General features: G+C 34.7%; 1 protein-coding gene across 2 annotated transcripts; it reads left to right on the forward strand.

Annotated features, from left to right (window-relative positions):
• Nucleotides 1–2,315: 2,315 nt before the first annotated feature.
• On the forward strand, nucleotides 2,316–21,400 carry LOC136389393 (C-type lectin domain family 12 member B-like). 2 transcript variants are annotated; one of them, XM_066361198.1, is made up of 7 exons: nucleotides 2,316–2,538; nucleotides 3,801–3,902; nucleotides 10,215–10,313; nucleotides 11,497–11,709; nucleotides 13,734–13,840; nucleotides 17,752–17,860; nucleotides 18,725–18,853. In XM_066361198.1, coding segments are annotated over exons 1-7 (726 nt in total). In that variant the 5' UTR covers nucleotides 2,316–2,444; the 3' UTR covers nucleotides 18,727–18,853. The 2 variants fall into 2 exon arrangements, with proteins under 2 accessions (XP_066217295.1, XP_066217296.1); XM_066361199.1 differs by lacking the exon at nucleotides 17,752–17,860 and having other exon boundaries at nucleotides 18,725–21,400.
• The last annotated feature ends 148 nt before the right edge of the window (nucleotides 21,401–21,548 follow it).

A 21,548-nucleotide genomic window follows, 5' to 3' on the forward strand; every position in this document is an offset into this window, starting at 1 on the left:
CTCAAGGTTTCATAAAGAAGATTAAAATATTGAATCACTTTTTCTTAGGTAATTGCCTACTAATAAAACACATTTATGAGGCATTCAAAATGCCTACTGCTGCAGAGCAAATTAAAATAAGTGAAAATTCTGAGCTTCATGGTGAGAGTCTTTGGTCTTTTACATTTCTTCGGGGCTTGTATATCAACACACGGTATATCAGAATACAGAGATATTGTCTTTCTCAACACTGTGAAATATTTTTAACTTTTACCTTTGTAGTGCTTTTATTGTACTCCATGTTTACCCAGACACTATCCATCATAAGCACAATATTTTCTGTTAAGAGAGAAATGACAATCAACTTGCCTTCTGATTTCATTATCTAAATAAGTCTAGAATTTCCATTTTTCCTTTTGTTTAATATTTATCTCTTTTATCATTTGTCACTCTTACAAATAGCAATGAGGCAACTATGCAGGTGCCTAGACCTTTCCCTATCTTTGTGTCAAGTCCAAACAGTCAAATTACTGGCTCAAAAGAAATCATGTTTTAAGAGTGCAAAGAAACATTTATTTGATGTGAAGCTGAGCATCATATAACTTTAGAAAAATAGGTTAAAAACTTCAGGTCAATCCATTTTATTTTTAAAAAATAAAGTGAGGCCTAGAAACTTCCTTAATTTACTTAAGAGCAAAGAAAGTATATACTAAAGTTCATGTTACCCATGTATTTCCTCCTCTTGTCTCTGACTCCATCACCAGCCCCCAGTCAGAATACAGTTTCTCCCTCTGTCTTAAGGAAACTCTAACTGTATTTGTACTTGATTGCAATGACTTATGAGTATTCCTTACTGGCTATATGTGTTCTGTTTTTAAAATATGTTTCAAGCTCTCAGGTATAAGGTAATGTCTTTTTCCTTGTGTCAATTTTCCTAACACAATCTTTCTTAAATTTACTTGTTATAGTTTGTTTTGTTTTTAATTCTGTGGGAGGTGGCTCTGTCTGCCTAATTGCATAATGCCCAATCTTTCTTGAAAGTCAATACAGGTGTTTTACAATAAGAATATTTAATAGTTGATTTTCACTGAGCAATACTGTGATTCTTTATGAATGAATTAATAATTTATCTATTTACAGATAGCAATTAAACATGTATCACATGGTTGTCACTATGCTCAATATTCAGGACACAGGGAGCATACTCTTTTTTCTTTTTTTTTTTTTGTACTTTTCTGAAGTTGGAAACTGGGAGGCAGTCAGACAGACTTCCGCATGCGCCTGACCGGGATCCACCCGGCACGCCCACCAGGGGCAATGCTCTGCCCATCTGGGGCGTCGCTCTGCCGCAATCAGAGCCATTCTAGTGCCTCAGGCAGAGGCCACAGAGCCATCCCCAGTGCCCAGGCAAACCTTGCTCCAATGGAGCCTTGGCTGCAGGAGGGGAAGAGAGAGACAGAGAGAAAGGAGAGGGGGAGGGGTGGAGAAGCAGATGGGCGCTTCTCCTGTGTGCCCTGGCTGGGAATCGAACCCGGACTCCTGCACGCCAGGCCAACACTCTACCACTGAGCCAACCGGCCAGGGCCCAAAGAGCATGCTTTTGAACAAGGCACTTGGTCTCCCCATCTCAAGTCTGCAATCTTTAAAAACAGGTTAATATAAATATTAATACATAGCCTACCTTCCTCTCAGAATGCAAGTAATTAGAATTCAGATCCTAACCTGATGAGTACACTCTAAAGAAAGAACTGCCACTTTAAAATACATTTCCTTTCTCTTCACTGGCTGGTTTGTGTGTATGTTGGTGGGGAGGAATATCTAATTACCATAATTCATAATAGCCTCCTACTTTTCCTCCTCTTTTTTAGTACTAATTATTTCTTGATTTTGTCTTGTCCATTAATATTATGATTTTAACTTCTCAGGATTTTTTCAATCCAGAAAAATAAGAAGGAAAAAGGGAAAGAAAAATTTTGTTGAAACTTAACATCTGTGGTTTTCTGGGAGCTAGTCGTGGGTAAGTACTGCACGCGATTATAACACGGTTTACACAAGCACAATGTGATTAACAACTTTGTATATGCAGAGATAAATATACATGTATTTATATTTTCACAAGGTGGTCTCGAGTCTTGAGATCCCTATAGTTTTTCCCACAAATTACAAAAAAAAAATTTTTATGCTTAAAACCCATATTTTTCTCTTAAGACTGTTTCTTAAATTTGTAGTTTTACAGGAGGAAGTTAAAAAAAAGACAGATAAGACATGAGCAGAAGTAAGAATGATGCAGTTCTGAAATTGTTAGTGGAACAGTTCTGTTTTTGACACCTATTTTTTTGCTTGGATTCTACAAGGTAGTTTACTCAACTTCGTCCCAGCATGCACTGACCATCCAACAACAGCAGCTTCTGTGAACTTCAGATAGCACAGCAAGCAGAGCGACTGCATTGTGCTTCATTTCTTCAATGATGCCTGAGGAAGTGACTTATGCTACTCTCAAATTTCCAAATCTTTCTAAGTCAAAGAAAATCCAGGAGAGCCACAGTCTCAAGAGAACAGGTAAGATGCTCTATGCAGGAACAGACAGACCAGAGAAGAGATTAGTCAACTATACTGGCAGGTGGTCCTGTCTTCGACTCAAAGCTATTAGACTCTTTTAAGATTAGATTATGGAGTGCTAGTTTATAGTAAAATTGCTATTCCAGAGTCTAGTTTTATCTATTTTATTTCATTTGTAAGATCATTATAGTGTGTAAAACAACAACAACAAAACCTATGGTCTAAGCTTCTGGAAATCCAGATCTCTGGTGTCACCAAAATACCATTTCTTATATTTTTCAGAAATTGTAAACTATTAGGAGAATGAAAAACAATAATAGCATGAGAATAATTCTCCAGGCTCTTTATTTAATTGCTAAAAGATATAAAATAGACATATGCTACAAGATTCATAGGACCCTGCTCAGTGATATCATAAATATTTATTTATTTCTGAGAAGGATTAAGACTGAAGGTTTCTCATTTCAATATAACATAATTCCGGGTCACATAATTGCAGTCTTTTATTTGGCAGTTTAATTCCTAGAAAGCTGGAGTAATAATGAAACAGTAAGATGATTTTTGAAAACATCAAAATCAAATTTACTAAAATGTCTCCATTGCAATAGGATACATGGTTTCTTGTGCATTCCTGAGACTGTTTTTGTTATTTATAATTTGCTGTTTACATATTTTAATACTTTTGTATGTTTGTTTTTAAGTCCTTTTGATCTTAATATAAATTATATCTTCTATAAATATGTGTAATTTTTAATTAACTTACCCCAAAGTATTTTAGGTTCAAATGGTGAAAAAAAACACTCCATATAAGCAAATTTGATTATAGAATTTTAGGCATTAGGTTAATAGATTATGTTTTAGAGACAAATTTCCCTAATAGAGTCATCCTCTCTACGATGTTTGATGAAGTCGCTGAATGTATTTAGGGCATAGTATTACATCATCACCACCCAATCAATATCATAAATAACTGACTTCAGGAGCTTATAGAACTGAAGAAGAGATTTATGTTCAGTCACATATTTCCCCAAAATTAACAATTGTTATTAATATTCTTTTATAAGAATTTTATTATTTTACATACATCTGAATAATTGGCTCAAATTTTATTTTTGAAAAGGGTCACAAAGAGTTTGTCTTATTAAAAAGAAATCTCTATCATCAGAATCAAGTCAGGAATATCTGAATAGTTAGAAAGTAAAAAGAAGACTGGAGAAAACAATGATTTTTTAAAAACACCTTCACTTTTTCCCCCTGAAAAGATAATCATGAAGCGCCAGAATTAGAGATGGATGGTACAGCAGAGCATGGACCAAGGAGAGTTGAGAGCACAGCCAAGGTGGCGGAGAGCAGAGCCATGAGAGGTAAGATCTATTCTAATAAACAGAGACACTGAGTCAGGAAGAAAATGAAAAAAATGTTGTGGGAGATGTTAGAACATAAAACTAGAGGTTACTTTTAAAAATAAAAGATAAAAATTTTTTGAAAAATTAGAAAGGAGGATATATTGAAGGTGACTAATTTGTCCTTTAGTTATAAGAAACTATCTCTTTTTTATTATTTTCTCCATCTACCTCGAAAAAGGTTTTTATATCCTTTTCTGAATTTTTCTACTTTCATAATTTTAAACCTCATTGACTGAATTTCTTTCTAGTTTTTAAAATAATTTTACCCTTTTGTTACATTTCATGCATGATTTTCTTGAATCACCTTTTAATTTTTTTTATCAAATAAATGTGTTCCTAGTATCATTTTGGTTCAACAAATTCTTGTTGTCTAAAGACTTCTTTTATAACATTCTATCTTATGTGTGTATGAAAAATTTTACTTCTCGGATGGTTTTTAAAAATTGTATTTTTAAGTCAATCTTATTGAAGTATGATTTAAATACAAAATAATATTCTCAATTTAAATGTTAAATGATAATTCATTATATTTAACAAATATATACATATATATACCTCCAAAATTAAAATTTACAATATATCAGTCATCCTCAAAAAATAAGTTGTGTGCCTTCTGAGTTATTCTCACCATCAGCACCACCAACCTTAGCTGCAGATAACCACTAACCTTCTTTCTATAATCTTGGACTGTTTGGCTTGGTCTAGAATTTTATATATCAATAAATAGATTCAAATAACATATACTCTTCATGACTGCCTTCTTTCATTAAACATACTGTTTTATGAGATTTATCTAGGTTGTGTGGATCAGTAGTTAATTCCTTGTCATTGCTGAGTGTTGGGCAGATAAAATGTATTATGCTCACTTTGTTAAAGATGGCGCTGCCCACGTGGAGGCTGTTGCCAGGTGATATTAATGTGTGTTGGGGGCTGGCTGTGGGCAGGCAGAATCCTTGTAGCCTGGGGCTTGGTTTTGGGATTAAGCCTTTCCCACCCTTTTTGATGTGGGGTGGTACAATCCTATCATGCCCCAGATAAGTGACTTTGTATTAGAGACTTCCCTATTTTATATATTGGATTAAAAGTCTGGATTTCTACACTATAAAATGGGGGCAGGACAGGAGCTTGCTCTCTTGGTTCCTGAGATTAGCAAAGGAGAGAGCAGAGAGCAGAGAAAAGCCACGTGGAGGAGGCCAGGAGAAGCAGCCAAGATGGCGGAGTGTTGAGTGAGAAGCCAGTTTGTGCAGTTTATGCAGGGAGAAAGAAGAAGATGGGGAACAGAGATGAATAAGTCTGGTGAGCTAGAAACCTTTAATTCTAGGAAACTCGGATAAGTCAGTAGCTTTGTGAGCACTGAATGTGAGTGGGTTTTGGAACCCAGTGTGTGTTTTTTACTTGCCCAACGGGTGCAAGCTAGAATTAAAGAAGATGGCCCATCAGTTTTTGGCTCCATTGTTTCTTTACCGACTGTCCGAATCCAATGCGAACCTGCATGGACCGGGCTGTCGTGATAGCGGCCCTGGCCACTGGCTTTACACTGAGTAATAAGTTCAATGAATGGGTACACCACAATATTTATCCATTCACCTATAGATGGATATTTTAGTTGTTTCCAGTTTGAGGCTAGTATAAATAAAGCTGCTTTGATGTGCAAGTTTTTGTATAGACATATTTTTAGAAATTTTATTCTATAAATATCTACCTAGGAGTAGAATTCTAAGTTGGATTGGGGTATGTTTATTAGAAACTGTCAAAATGGTTTCCACATTTACACTTCCATCAGTGTAATTACAGAACTGAAGTTTTCTGATTGTTTTATCTCTGTTTCTTCTAAATTCCTCTTTTCTGTGTTTATTTTTTTTCTTCAGTCCTTCATGTTATAGCTTTCTTCAGCTATCTGGTGATCTTTGGTTGCCTGTACTCATTTTAAGATATCAAGTCAATTTTTTGAGACCCCCCTTGTATATGAGATGGGCTTATTAAATTGTAGCCTTCATGGACTAGGACAATTCACTGAATAACTTATCAATATTTGTGAAATTCCCCCCTCCTTGGGCCAGTTATTTGCTCTGGAGACATATCATCCAATATACTACCTTGGGCAATCTTATGAGAATGGATAAGAGAGGGTAACTCACTTTTTTGGGGGGAGGGTATGGGGTGAGGGAAGGTCTTCCTGTATTTTCCTTAGATTTTTAGGTACATTTTTAGTTTTCAAGTCACTTATACCTCCACGTGGAAATTATCAGATATCACCAATTCTTGGAGCTTTGGGGGGTTCTTAAATTAGAATCGACTTGCTTTTGTTTCCTCCATGCTGACTTCAGTTCAGTTTCTAAGGGTCCACGAAGTTATTAGTGCCTTTTGTATCTGTTATCTACCTTCCAGAATTCCATTTCTTTGTTATTCTTTTTTCTTCTTATTATAAATATATGTTTTCTGTGTTTGTTTTTTATGTGTGTGTGTTTTGTTTTTTGGGGGTGAGGGGTTGTGTATATTTTTCTGAAGTGAGAAGCGAGAGGCAAAGAGACAGACTCCTGCATGCACCAGACCGGGACCACTCGGCATGTCCACCAGAGGGTGATGCTCTGCCCACCTGGGCCATAAATACTATATGCTTTTTTGGTCACGCTCCTCATGGCGCCATCTCTCTGACATCCCTATATGCTTTTTCAAACCACTTTCTATATTTTACTGGAGTTTTAATCAACATTTCAGTCAACCCAAATGCACTTTGAGTTCTGCCCTTTTTTTTTTCATTTCTTATCAAATACCTCTCCTAAATGGAGCTAGTATAGGTGGGGCATTAAAAGTCTAAAACTCTTATGAGGTTCCAATGAGGAGAAGGGGTGATGGATTTGTTCACTTCTGTGCTAGTTAAGGAATTCACAGAATAGAAAGTTGAAGGGAAGATTCAAGACTCTGTGATTTATCACAAGGGCCTAGTGTCTTGATATTATTGAACTCAATAGAGAAAAGGTGGTGCCAAACTTTTCGTATTATCTCTGGAAGACTTGTTTGTCTTTCTGGCCTTAGAGGATTGGTATACAAACTAAACAGGCATGCAAAAAAGGTCCTCTATAATTCTAAATCATAGAGTGTGTTAGACTTTGCATCTGAGAAAACTTTGAACCAAGTGTCCTTTTTAATGAGATGTAGAATTAACAGATTGTCATCTGGTATGCCACTGACACATAGTGAAAGAACCATGCATGTGTGTTTTCCATCACACATAGTTTTGATGCTTCTCAAAGTACTCCAAAGCTTGATCGCAAACACAAGAGTAAATAAAACTAAGACAAAACAGGTAAAAATAGCTACTGATTTTAGGAGCCTCTAAAGCCAGAGGAGAAAACAAAAAGCCAAAGACCCCAAATAGTCCCTGGAAGAGAAAAATAACTAAAGTAAACAACCAACATAATAACATCATTTAAGATATTAAATTATGGCCTCACAGATATTTAAATTGAAATAAGTTGACTTTCACTGTAATTATTTAAGTAGATGAGTTAAAAGAAAAGGTAAAAATCATTAAGGCCCAACAGAATGTCATGGAAAATTATACAGAAGAAATGATTCAAAAATAAATAGGTATAAAAATCATGATGGACTTCAATAATAAAACAAAAGTGATCTAATATGTAAATAATAAGATTCCATAAAGAACAAAAGAACAAATATAAGCATGGAAATAATTAAAGGACAATCAAATATTCTCTAATACTGAGTAAATATGGAGAAAAAATAACTTCCATTTATTCAAAACAAATTCAGAAAAGATATAGTTCATTCATGCTAGCAAAATAAAAACACATCATACACCATACCTGAGAAAAATACTTGAGAAAATTTCTAGATACAAAGGAATTAATAAGGTCTCAAAACAAGAGAAACTTTAGAGTCAAGTAAAAAAATAATAGCTGATGGGGTGATTACAATAAAATTAAAATAATAAGTGTTACATTATTTTTACAATAAAATAAATATATTGGAAGACAAAATCTATAATAGTCTAAAACAAATTTTACTAAATTCTCACATTAAAACCTAGGGTCAGAGAGAGAAAAGGGGAAGAAATAAAGATATTATAAAAGTTCAACTTGGACAGTAGGATTGATAATTATATATTGGTATTATATTATTGTAACTCAAACACTGACTTACTAGAGCACTTGGGTGGATGGAGTAAGGTTGGTGTCTTATTTCATAACATAAAAGATTTAGCTAAAAGTTACTAAGAGGCTAATAAGAACTAGTAAAAAGAAAAACATGCAAATAAAATTGCTAAATTACTAAAGAAAAAAATCAAATATAAATAAATATTAAGTCTCAATTAAATCAGAAAAAAACTATGTTAAGTAAATGATCAAATATATAGTTGATGAAGTAAATTTAAAAACCATAAACAAATATGCACCAAAAATGCAAAAATTATTAAGAGATTTTATTGGAAATAAATTTAACTCACAGTTTTGATTTACTACTTGTGTTATGATAAAATACCTAACAAAAAAATATAACATATATGAAATATTTCAGTAATTAAATTAATATATTTAATTGCTATAAATACACATATTTTATATGATTGAAAATACTTAAGATAGTGTATCTTTAGAGCAAAGAGTTGGTAATTCATTTTTAAAAACCTATCAAATAGTAATTTACAAAAATTAATAGACCTTTATCTTTGTGATTATAATACAATAAAATTAGAAATAATAATATTAGGATAACCAAATAATCTTAAATATTTGGGAAAAATATATTCCCAATAATATTTTTATCATAAAGAACAAAACAAATGAAACTACATATTTAAAATGTAATGCAAAAGAAAAATTTTTTTTGAGAATAGCAAAAGTTATTAAAGAGAAAGATTTATAACCCCAAATCTTTCATTATCAAAGAAGAAAAATAGCCAAACAATACAAATGTTAATAAAAATAAAACAAATTAATGGAGAGTCAATGAATTTAAAAGCTAAAATTAAAAATATAAAGTTTTTGAGAGCAAAATTTTACCTGAAGACCGGTCTCATTGAAAGGAACCCAATAGCCAAATTAAAAGAAAATGATAAAAGCAAAATTATCGGATATTAAGGATAAATTTTGAAACATAGCCATAAACTGGAGGAAAATAAATATGTATGAGAATAGTCTATATAACTTTATAGAAATAAATTTGAAAGTCTAAAGGAAATAGATGATTTCCTAGTAATATATAGTGTGTCCGTAAAGTCATGGTGCACTTTTGACCAGTCACAGGAAAGCAACAAAAGATGATAGAAATGTGAAATCTGCACCAAATAAAAGGAAACCCTCCCAGTTTCTGTAGGATAATGTGGCAGCATGTGCAGATAATGACGTAACACCATGTATAGCTTAGCAGCCCATGGCCATGCCAGTTGAGATGTGGACAGTACAGTGGAAAGTTCAGTGTGTTCTGTGGCTCGCTAAATTCGAATCCATGACCAAAGTGCAACGTGAATATCAGCGCGTTTATAACGAAGCGCCACCACATAGGAATAACATTACTCGGTGGAATAAGCAGTTGAAGGAAACCGGCAGTTTGGTGGAGAAACCCCCTTCTGGTAGGTCATCAGTCAGTGATGAGTCTATAGAGGCTATTACGGGATAGCTACCTAAGGGAGCCCTAAAAAATCTGTGCGTGAGCCCACATCGAACTGTACTGAATAGGTATGAAACTGGGAGAGTTTTCCTTTTATTTGGTGCAGATTTCACATTTCTATCATCTTTTGTTGCTTTCCTGTGACCGGTCAAAAGTGCACCATGACTTTATGGACACACTGTATTAAAGAGAACACTTGCAAAGATCAGTCATCAGAGAATGGGTTGGAAATGGAATTAAATAGTATATTTCAATACTAGTATAGAAAAGTAAAGAAAAATACCTAGCAATTAGTCAACACTGATTGTATGGACATGAGAAAGTAGACCAATGAAAGCAAGATTAGAAAGGTAAGAAGGGAAGAAAACAGTGCCAAAATATAAACTAGACAGGGTTCATAAAAATACCCAGAATATGTCATATAATTGCACTTGTGTAAAATTGTTTTTAGGGGTAGATGTGAATGTAGAGACTAAACATAGACGAGGACTGCTTGACTTTGCAAACTTTTTTTTTTTCATTACAAAAAAACAAAATAGAGTTCATGTCTTAATGGCAGGGGTGGAAAAGTTAGGGAAAGAAGAAGAAACATAAAGTGTGTTCTTCATGTCATTTTCCTGAATTTGTGCTTCCCAATAGGACATTCTGGTCCATTCAAAGTATGGGGCCCTGTTGCTTTCATTTTGCTGATGCTGAATTTGGTAGTGCTGGCTGGACTGGGAACCCTGATCTTAACGAGTAAGTTTCCACTTTTCCTTGAGGCTGTCTTGTGGTTTATTAGACACACTGCATTACTCTGATAACGTATCATTTAACATTTTGAGTACTAAGGTTTTCTCAAGGTCTTCACACACACTTTTATTTAATCTTTACTCCAATCATATCCTATAGTTACATTTTTCCTCAATTTCTAGGGTCAGAGTATCCAAAGTATTTTTTAAATTCTGTGTGGTTAGTAAGTGATCAGTGGAGAATATTTGATCATACATCTATAATTCTATTTTACACTTTATGGTTTTAATATCTCATTGCCTGTCTTTCATGTTTCTATCTTTGTTATACTGATCATATTTTCTTCTCTTCCTTGAATACTTTCCCAACCCCTGCAATAATTTGTTTCTTTAAATATCCATTAATTGTTTTTTCAAGAATTAAAAGTGGGAAATGCTCTCTTCCTCTTTTTTTCCTCCTACAATAGTGAGTATAAAAGTATCCTAAGGAAAAAAGGGGATGATTATTATAATAGTTGCTAACATTTCTTAAATGTCCATTCTTGCTAATTTTTATCTATTTTAATGTTAATCCTCATAAAACTTAAATTAAAAATTGTATTAATTTGCAGGGCTGCCAGGTAAACATCAGTCTACCAAGAAAAGCTAGATTATGTTGTAATACACAAAACAAATAAATTAGGAAGCTTCTAGATTTTCTGAAGTTCCTAGAGACTTGATTCTTGTCTTTCAAATTTTTTCCTTTAATTCTAATGCCGGTGTTTACCTGTTCTCCATCCTTAAATTATGGTTATATCTTTTCAAGAAATTCAAATTCACAATACATAGGCTCTGCTATATATTCTGATGCTTCCTAGCATCAAAAGTGTGATTTGCATTTTTATAAACTAAATACCAATAAACCGTCTTTTATTTTGAAATCTCTGCTTTGTGTGGATCTTTTCTGCTTTGCATTTAAACTTATTTGAGCATTTCCTTAAACAAAAAACCAGTGTTCATTGAGTGGCATAAATCATTTTATTTCAATTAATTCTAATCTTAAAAGTATGTAAGTGTGGTATTCTACATGTGTAGCTATGATTTTAATAAGTTTTCCATTAAATTGTTATATGATTAGCTATTATAATATTAATATAATTTATTGAAAGACTTTGTGTTAAGGTCTGATTAACCTCTCCCATGAATTATAGATCACCAGAAACTCTTCTTCAGCAACAAAACAGCGTATGACAGGCCACAAAGCATAACAGAACAGTTGGAAAATAATATAACATTATACATGAATATGTATAGAAATGTTTCAAGTGAGCACACTGCTCTCAAAGCTATGTTTGAAAACAAATTAAAAGAGTTGAACAACTCTATCTCAAAATGCTATGAAGACTTACAGCAGAAGAAAAATGGTGAGTAAAATCATCTATCTGTTTCATGTAGTCTCATTAATAACTCAGGGTTCTTTAATTTTCCCCAGTCTTAAAATATAACTCTTCTCTGTCTAAATTTTTTTTGGAGGGGTGGAAAATAAACAGATTTTTAATTCTTTTTCTTTTATCATGGGAATTCTCTTTCATGTGCTGGTGCGCTATACCTTCTAATTTTTGCTTCTCTGTTCATATTTTTAAAAGGGGGCCCTGGACAATTTGCTCATGGGATAGAATGTCTGTCTGGTATGCAAACATCCTGGGTTCGATCCCTGGTGAAGACACACATGAGAAGCAACCATCTGCTTCTCTCCCCCTCCATCTACCCCTTCTCTCTTTCTTCTGCTCCTGCAGCCAGTGGCTTGAATGGCCCGAGCATTGGCCTCAGGCACTGAGAATAGCTTGGTTACTCAAGCATCATCCCCTAAGTGGGGTTACCAGGTAGATCCCAGTCGGGGCACATGCAGGAGTTTGTCTCTCTATCTCCCCTTCTCTCACTTTAAAAAAAAAAAAAAAAAAAAGGAAGGCCCTGGCTGGTTGACTCAGTGGTAAAGCGTCGGCCTGCCGTGCGGAAGTCCCGGGTTCGATTCCCAGCTAGGGCACACAGGAGAAGCGCCTATCTGCTTCTCCACCCCTCCCCCTCTCCTTCTTCTCTGTCTCTCTCTTCCCCTCCCGCAGCAGAGGCTCCATTGGAGCAAAGATGGCCCGGGCACTGGGGATGGCTCCATGGCCTTTGCCTCAGGTGCTGGAGTGGCTCTGGTCACAACAGAGCAACGCCCCGGATGGGCAGAGCATCGCCCCCTGGTGGGCGTGCCGGGTGGATCCCGCTGGGCGCATGCGGGAGTCTGTTTGACTGCCTCCCCATTTCCAGCTTCAGAAAGATACAAAAAAAAAAAAAAAAAGTAAGAAGGAAAGAGTTGACTGGTTTGGATTAACTCTACTGCTATTAAAATAGGATAGGTTTACCATTAGATCTCTTTGGAAGTGAGAAATATATCTGGATTTATTTTAAGAGTGGAAGACCAGGGTGGGATGTAGAACAGATGCCTTTTCCAATGAAACCAGTTATAAAGTGTGGCACTAATAGTCATAGTAGAAACCTAGGCTTTGCTAAACAGTTTATTCAATTTCATGGGAGAGGAACCATGTCTTTTCCCCTGCTGAAAATCCTATACTCTCTCACTGATTTATCTTCTTCCATTCTTCAGTCTTTTCTTTCTTATTTTCTTTTCTTAAAAAAAATTTCCAAGCACTTGGGAAGAGACCTTGAAAATGTAAAGCTTTCTGCATAACAGTTTAACAATTCTTCATCTTGAGTAAATTATGGTGCAATAGCAAAAGCAGACAAGTAAACAGATCATTTTAATTTAGTGTGATAAGTGCACATAAACATAAATATATAATGCAAGAAACAATATAGTTGAAGGAAATACTCCAGACTGAATAAAAATATATTTAAATTAAAGTGATTAGTGATGGCATGGCACTCTCAGGAAAAATTCAAGGTATTCAAAATAAATGTGGACTAATAATAAATAAAATTGGACTATCATTAGAGTTCTTGGAGATAATGGGTAAGGTTTGAGTTTTAACCTAAAATCAATGGAAAAACTTTGGATTACTTAAAGCAAGCTCTTGTAGAAATACCACTGGAAACTGAGGTGATGAGTTTTCTATAGGAAGTTGAGCAGAACAGAGATGGACCAGAGTCCTGCTGCAGCAACCCAAACATACTGAGGTTTCCACCGAGTGCTTTTCTTCCTCTGGATGTACAATTTATTCTATCTCAGATTGTTTCAGAGTCAAATCTTACTTCATTTCAGGTACATTCTTTTCCTTCTCTCATATTTGGAGCAATCATATCCTTCAACATATAACCTTTGTTAATCATTTCAATAGATAATGCAGATATTTAGAAATTCTGATATATACATATGTATGTCTGTGCATCCACACAGTGCATATCTTTATATCAATATCAAAGACTTTCCTCATTTGTTTTTCAGATCTTGAATGTTGCTCATTCTCAAAGTCATGGATACAGTATATAAAGAGCAGAAAGGATTGCTTCTACCTGAGATATGACCATGAGAAAAATGGGAATAGAACTCAGGTCTGTGTTATAATTTGTGCCATGTCCATAGAAATTTCTTAGTATTATTAAGGTACAGGTAAGAAGAATTTTAGTGACATTAATCCTTGGCCATTCCTAATACATGGCCTTTATGCCTTTTATGTGTGCCCCCTCTCTCTGAGTGAAGTCATTGGAAAAATCCTATGTCACAGGTTCAAATAACAAGGATATACAATTATTAGTTACCAGTTCATGAGACATATCATAACAGATAAGTTATGGAAATATATTTCTTTGTTATTTCTTGTTCCCTGTGATTGCTGAGAGCAAGAAGTATTCCTTGTGAGGCATATTTTAATGAACCATTGATGCAGACTAAATCATAAGATTTTCCTCCCCTTTAGAGTTGTACATTGATGAAAAATTATAGTTTTGACAATAATCCAATTGGTGCAATCTTATAACTCATATAACTTTTGGTTCACATGTTACACTACTTAGTGCTATTAAAGTTCAAATACAAAAAAAAAAAGCTTAAAGTTACTACAATGCTCATGATTATTTTACTGTTAATGTTATTAATATTTGAGTGTAGAAAAAAATGTTAAATTCTTAACTATAAAATGCTAAAGCCCTTACTATCCAGCACAATTTCTTTGTTTACTAAGCAGTAATATAATAGCATGCACTAACTCAACAGATTTTGTTATCAGCATTAACTTGTCTCTTTGGTTTTTGCCCTTTGTGATTTCATTATCTGAATTATTATTTTTTCCCTTTTGAACTTGATTAATCCAACTCAATTTACAAGTTTCAACTCCATTGCTTCTTTGGAAATGTTATTTCCATCACATTAAGCTCATTTAGTGGCTTTCTCTTGCATAGTCCCACAGCATTATATTTTAGTCAATGGCTATAAATGTGTCTGTTCTGCTAGACTTTTAGCTGCTTGAGGTAAAAAAAAAAATGTGCCATTCATTATTGTATAGTCATTTGTGATACTGAGTACACTTTAAGCCTGGCTGAAGTAATAGATTTCTTCAATAACTTGATTTTTTAAAATTGTGTTCTTTTTTTCTATAAGAAAAAGGAGTACTTAGAATGTCAAAGGGATGACTTTTTATTATTTCAATGTATACTTTTGATAATTTACTTAATTAAAGAGAGTAACATCTCAAAGGAAAAAAATTAAGAAATAGTTAAGAAATTAAGAAAAATTAAGAAATATTTGTTTTAGGCTAAACTTAATTTGGTATAAAAAATGAAAGAAAGAGGATAGGGTAGACCAGGGGTCTCCAAACATTTTACACAGGGGGCCAGTTCACTGTCCCTCAGACCATTGGAGGGCCAGACTATAAAAAAAAACTATGAACAAATAAATCCCTATGCACACTGCACATATCTTATTTTAAAGTAAAAAAACAAAATAGGAACAAATACAATATTTAAAATAAAGAACGAGTAAATTTAAATCAACAAACTGACCAGTATTTCAATGGGAACTATGGGCCTGCTTTTGGCTAATGAGATGGTCAGTGTCCGGTTCCATATTTGTCACTGCTAGCCATAACAAGTGATATGACGCACTTCAGGAGCCATGACGTGTTTGTCCGCGTCATCGGAAGTAGTACTGTACGTGAGTGACGCAGTGCTTTGCAGCGCTACCACATACAGTACTCCTCTCACTGACCACCAATGAAAGAGGTACCCCTTCCGGAAGTGCAGTGGGATAAATGGCCTCAGGGGTCACATGCAGCCATGGGCCATAGTTTGGGGACCCCTGGGGTAGACTATGATAATTTTGTTTTCTATCTTGAATTATTTATTTATTTATTTTCTTAAATGAGAAGTGGGGAGGCAGAAACACAGACTCCCAAATGTGTCCTGACTGGGATTCACCTGGCAAGCCCCCTATGGGGCACTGCTCTGCCCATCTGAGGCCATTGTTCTGTTGTTCTGCAACTGAGCTATTTTTGCACCTGAGAGGAGGCCATGGAGCCATTCTCAGCACCCTAAGGCTAACTTGCTCTAACTAAGCCATATCTGTAGAAGGGAAAGAAAGAGATAGAGAGAGAGAAGGGCAATGGGGAAGGGAAGGGGTAGTGAAGCAGATGGTCGCCTCTTCTGTGTGCCCTGACCAGGAATCAAACCTGGGAAATCCACACATCAGTGTCAACACTGTACTGCTGAGCCAACCGGCTAAGGCCTTCTATCTTGAATTTATACACAAGAAAAAAAATTATCAGATATATGTGTAGTATTTTTGGAACTGATATTGAATATAAACTTTAATACTGAGTGTCCAATTTATGGTACTTGTGAGAACCACATGAACATAAAATGCAACTGACCTTGGAAGTGAATGGGAAATAACTGTAATAAAGAATTTAAAAAATTATTCACCCATAATTTTACTAAACATTAATTACTTATCAAACATTCATCTATGATTACCATGTTCTTTTCATTGGGAATACCGGATGAAGGAAAAGTATCAATCCACATCATCAAGGGTAATTTAAGCCTGTTAAGGAAGAGTTTTGGTTAATTAAAAAATCAATAGACTGGGTGACAACATTCAAAATGAAGTGGGAGATTGAGAAATGAAGAAACCACAGGATAGAACTCTACATATCCACATTATAAATGGCGAAAGAAAATAGGAAAACTAGCACGTGTTTAAAAATAAATAAAGAAACAGGGAGAAAAAAGAAGGCATGCTTCAATGAGAGCTGATAAAAAAAGAGGAGTTTCAAAAATGATATAACCAACAGTGAAAATACCTCAAAAAGGTGAAATAACGCACAAGTGTTGATAAATATTATATGCCTATAATGAGCCATATGCTGGAAAAGACCATTCTATCTAGTGTTTTATTTTACCTTAAAACAGTATATGATATAAATATCATTATCCCTAAATTTCAGATCAGAAAATTGAAGTTCATAAAAACTAATTTCTTATGGTCACATGAGTAATAAGCCCCAGGACGCACCAGAATGCAGGCTCAAATCTTAGTCTGCCTATTTTTGAAGCCCAAGAAATGTCTAAAATAAAGTGTTATTTAACACTTAAAAGATAACTCTAGTAAGAGTATTATAAATGAAGTAATGTTGGTTAAATATTGATAACATTTTATTATTTTTCAAACAAATATTTCTTGTGCTTACTAAGTTCATCAACATAGACTAAATTCTGTGGATGTAACAGTAAGCCTTGCCATTCTACATCTTACAGAACTTTTTATCTAAGGTGAATCAAAAACAATAAATCAAGAATCATGCAAATGGCTGTTTTAATGCAATTATGATATCTTATATCAAAAATGAAAAATACAGTGGTCAAAGAGAATAGTTAGAGATGGTTTAAAATCTGAGTGAGGAAGAAGCAATAAAATAAAGCTTAAGTTTCAGGTTTTCTCTTTAGAATCTTTGAATTAATAGAAGATAAGTAACCTCTTATATCACTAAAGAAAAGTCATGAAACCAGGATAGTTTTAGGACATTATTAACTTCAGGTAGGTCCCAATGGAGAGGGAAAGAATAAAAGAGTCAGAGACAAGTACTGTAGTAAGTTGGAAAAGAGTTGAGGTTCTCACTAGAAAGGCTAGTCTTGAATGAATGTGAACCCATTCCACAGTGAACACAGAAAAGAAAATTAGAATACTTATAGATGTAGATATGGTGGTATTTGGGGGACTGGGAACTTATTTAATTTGATACTTTCTGGTTTTGCCTATCATCTGCTGAATGTGAAGAGTGTAGTGATGGTGTTAGGTAGGAAACCTGAAAATAAAGGTTTTAAAATTCCACTGAAGGAAAGGGGACAAGAAACCAAGAAAGAAGTAAGATTGTTGAGTGCAATTTTGATGACATGAATATGGTCTGTTGGATTTGCTTTAACTCCCAGTGGTACAAAGGAGCAATAACTGATGTTTCTTTTGTATATAGTTGTTCTTTACATGTCTTCCATCACCTGTCTTCTGGATGGATCTGAATTGTACACTCATTAAGACAAATAAGACAGCAGCGAATGTTTCAGAATCTTGCCTTTTGACCTGTGAGTTAATCTGTCCCTTCTATCTTGTAATAAAGGAAGGTCTGGTTTGCTAATTTTGAATATGTTTCCCTGACAGTCATCCTCCATTTATAATCAAAGGTGAATAAAAAGAAGGCAAGAAATTCTGGGAGCATTTGTCCATACCTCAAGCAATTATTTTTTAGCAAAAAAAAAAAAAAAAAAATCTAGATAGGAGTCCCTTGGAATTAATAGCATAGGAGGCAGAAATTGAGAAGCTTTACTATACTTCCTTGACTTTGCTTTCGTACTACTGTTCCTTGCTTTTCTAGGACACTAATAAATGGAAAGTGCAAATGCAAAATCAAATCACAGTTAAGGGTAGTACCCTGTGCAATATAAAATAAACTGTCCCCTTGGAGCCAGGAAACTGCTTTGTTTCTGCTACTTTATATGTTGCTTAAGTAAAAATATGAGCTTACATATTTTATTAAAGAATGATTATGCAAGTATTTTTAGAGAGTTATAATCAGGGTAACCATATGATTTAATGTCCAAACCAGAACACTTTTTAGAGTAAAAGGAGGCATTGTTGACAATTATTACATGAACACACTGGGCATAAATTAGAAATACCTTAGGCAAGCCAAGATTACTTAGTGACCTCCTGGATGAAATTGAGAATGGACGGCCAAGAGGTAGCTTGGGGTCCTAGACAGCTGAGGGCTCCTGTGAATTCTTACAGTAATATAAGGAATCACCATTTTTTATCACTTTTTAAACTAAACTAATCTAACAAGGAAAGAATAATAAATTTTGAATATACAGATTGGATTTATGAATAGTCTCTTTTTAAAGATAAATAAAGAATACAATTCATGTTTATTTATTTATTTTTTGTTACAGGAGTGGCACCCTTACGTTTCAAGTGATGCAACAGTGAAGTATGCAGTAGTCAATGAAAATGAAATAACTGGAAAATCTAAAGACCCCAATATTTAGATATTTGTGAGAACAAAGTAGTATAGGTATGGCACATTTTTAATCCTAGGTAATTGAGAATTGATAGCTTATTATAATATTACAGGACATAAAAATCACCATGTAAACTGAAATTATGCAAAGCAATCTCAGAACCAAAGGGAAGATTTTGATTGTTTTGTGACCTTCAGTGTTTTTTCTCAAAACATTAGAAACTCTGTTACAGTGAAATTAATACTACTTAGTACATTACAATGTGAAATATTCAAAACATTGAGAATTAAAGTGGCTTATTTTATTTTTTCAGAGTGCCATGAACAGTGGTACAACTTCTTGTGTGGTCCAGTTTACTCAACAGATTGAACATCTTTTCATGCAAATGGTCACACTCCTACGTTGAGGTCAGCTTTTCACATTTTATCTTTGTTATTTTCACTAAAGACCTTAAAAAAATCAGTATGTCTTTACTGGTTTGTTTTGTGGAGACAGCAAAATCAGGCTCCAGAGAGTGATTTTGTCTTTGCCAACAATTTATTTAGCACAAACTCACTGCAAGAATTATAATAATTTTATAAGCCAAAGCATACAGGATAGTATTTCTTAATAAGCCGAATAAAGAAATAACATACTCCAAACCAGTGACAGATTAATCACACTATTGTTCTGGGCAAGGGGAAATGAGAGGAATAAAGTATAAATTTTAATATGAGGTGTGCCTTTTTATTCAAGGGGTAGGCTCACTTGGGAGAGTCAGTGACCTACCAAGAGGTAACTTGGAGCTGCCAGCACAAAACAGAAGTCTCCTGTTGCTAGCAACATAAAAGTATCCTGTTGTTGGTGCACGTTCCTATGAACAGAGTTGCCAGTTAGCAGGTCAACTGCGCTGCTCTAAGGATTATCACACTTGAGACCTCTCCTTGGTTTAAACATCACTACCGACCAAATCGCCTTGGCCACTGTGGGAGTAAATGTCTCAAAGGTCTTAAGAGACTTTTTAAGTTAGCAGAGAGTCACCTCACCCAAACCAAAACTCTCAAATATTCCTCAGAAACTTTCAGTATTTATGGTCTAAATGTCCGCTTGCCATAGTTACTGGCAACCAGCCCCCACCCCTTTAGGGGATTTCCAAAGTCATCTTATTCACTCAGTCAAGCAGTCATGGTTGAAAGGGGCTGGGCTTGTTATGAATAACAAGACACCCATTTCACCATTTCACCTTTAGGGCTGTAAATTATTTCTCTTTAGTTCTACCAGTTTTTACCGCTCATAATATGTCATGTTACTAAGTACTGTACAGACACATTTCAACTGTTATATCTTCTTAGAGAATTGACCACTTTATCATTATGTAATACCCCTTTTTATCCCTTATAATTTTTCTTGTTCTAAAGTCTGCTTTGTATGAAATTAATATAGCTAGTCCAGGTTTCTTTTGATAAAGTTGGATTAATTTCTTCTATGATTGTATCTTTTTTTCTACTCTTTGTAGTTATTTTTTGTTTGTTTTCTATCTTCTCTGGTCATTTTGAGGATTTCATATACTTGCATTTTTCTCCTTTCTTAGACTATCTATCACACTTCTTTTTAAAATTTTGCAGTGGTTGCCTTAGAGTTTGCAGTGTGTACATATAAGGCTCTTAACATCTATTCTGACTCTCAAAAACCCTGTCAACATCTAAAGGTCTAGATTTTCTGCCTCCTTAAAACCATTGTTACTCACCACTAAAATCTTTATAAATGCAAATACTCACTGAACATCTCCTTTACCTTTTTGCTTTTAATTGAAACCCACTTCTTCTTTTAGAATCTTTGCAGATATCCCAAGTGTTGGTAGCTTTGTTTCCCACATTCTTTGCTGTTACATCACAGGAGACAGACCACAGCAAACCTAGTGAATTTTATAAGTTTTATTGCAAACCTGCGCAAGGACTGCAAGTAACCCACGCAAGGGAACACTGCAGTCCCGAGCCTCTAAAATGGCTCCTTTTTATAGGGTGGCTATCTAGGTTGAGCAAGCAAGCAGCGTTTACAAGGGCAGAAGAGGTGCGATTAGCTTACCTTATTCTTGGCTAAGTCTCTAGGGTAGGGCTTCCTGGATGTTGGGTACACAGAGTTCAGTGGAAAATATTGCTACATTTCTAATAGTTGTTTATCTTTTGCCTCCAGCCATGTACTGGATGTACTCAGTTTTCATGGCTGGTGGCCTGCACCGCTTGCCCTAAGATGTCACATTCCCCCCTTCTTACTAGTTCAAACCATTGAACTTTGGTATTGCTCATCTGAACTGGGTATAATCTGGTAGGGCTGAGCTAAGACCATAAGTCTTACAGTATTCTATTCTTTCTCCAACAAATGCTACTAAACGATTGACAATGATTGGTCCACAGGTGAGGACGAGTAGCAGTATTAAAACTGGCCCAGCTAATGCAGTAAGTAAGGTTGTTAACTAAAGGGACCAATTAAAAAGATTTTGATACCAGTTATTGTCTTGTTGTAATTCCTTTTCCCTATCTTGGAGCCTTTTTCTTAAAACTTGGATACTTTCTCTAATTATTCCTGATGGTTAGCATAAAAGCAACAAGCTTCTCCTAGAGCAGCACATAATCCTCGTTTTAAGAAGAGTAAATTTAGCCCTCTGCTGTTTTGAAGAGCTAACTCTGCTAAAGAATCTACAGCATGTTCAAGGTATGACATCTGAGTTTGTAAAATAGATATATCCTTTGAAAAGGCCGAAGATAATTGTTTAATT

Source organism: Saccopteryx leptura, chromosome 1 (assembly GCF_036850995.1).
Source record: "Saccopteryx leptura isolate mSacLep1 chromosome 1, mSacLep1_pri_phased_curated, whole genome shotgun sequence".
NCBI lineage: Eukaryota > Metazoa > Chordata > Mammalia > Chiroptera > Emballonuridae > Saccopteryx > Saccopteryx leptura.

Coding starts and splice junctions, on each gene's coding strand:
- LOC136389393 (XM_066361198.1), top strand. CDS start 2,445: ATGATGCCTGAGGAAGTGACTTATGCTACTCTCAAATTTCCAAATCTT. Junction 2,539..3,800: donor CCACAGTCTCAAGAGAACAG/GTAAGATGCTCT, acceptor CCCCCTGAAAAG/ATAATCATGAAGCGCCAGAA. Junction 13,841..17,751: donor AAAATGGGAATAGAACTCAG/GTCTGTGTTATA, acceptor TTTTGTATATAG/TTGTTCTTTACATGTCTTCC.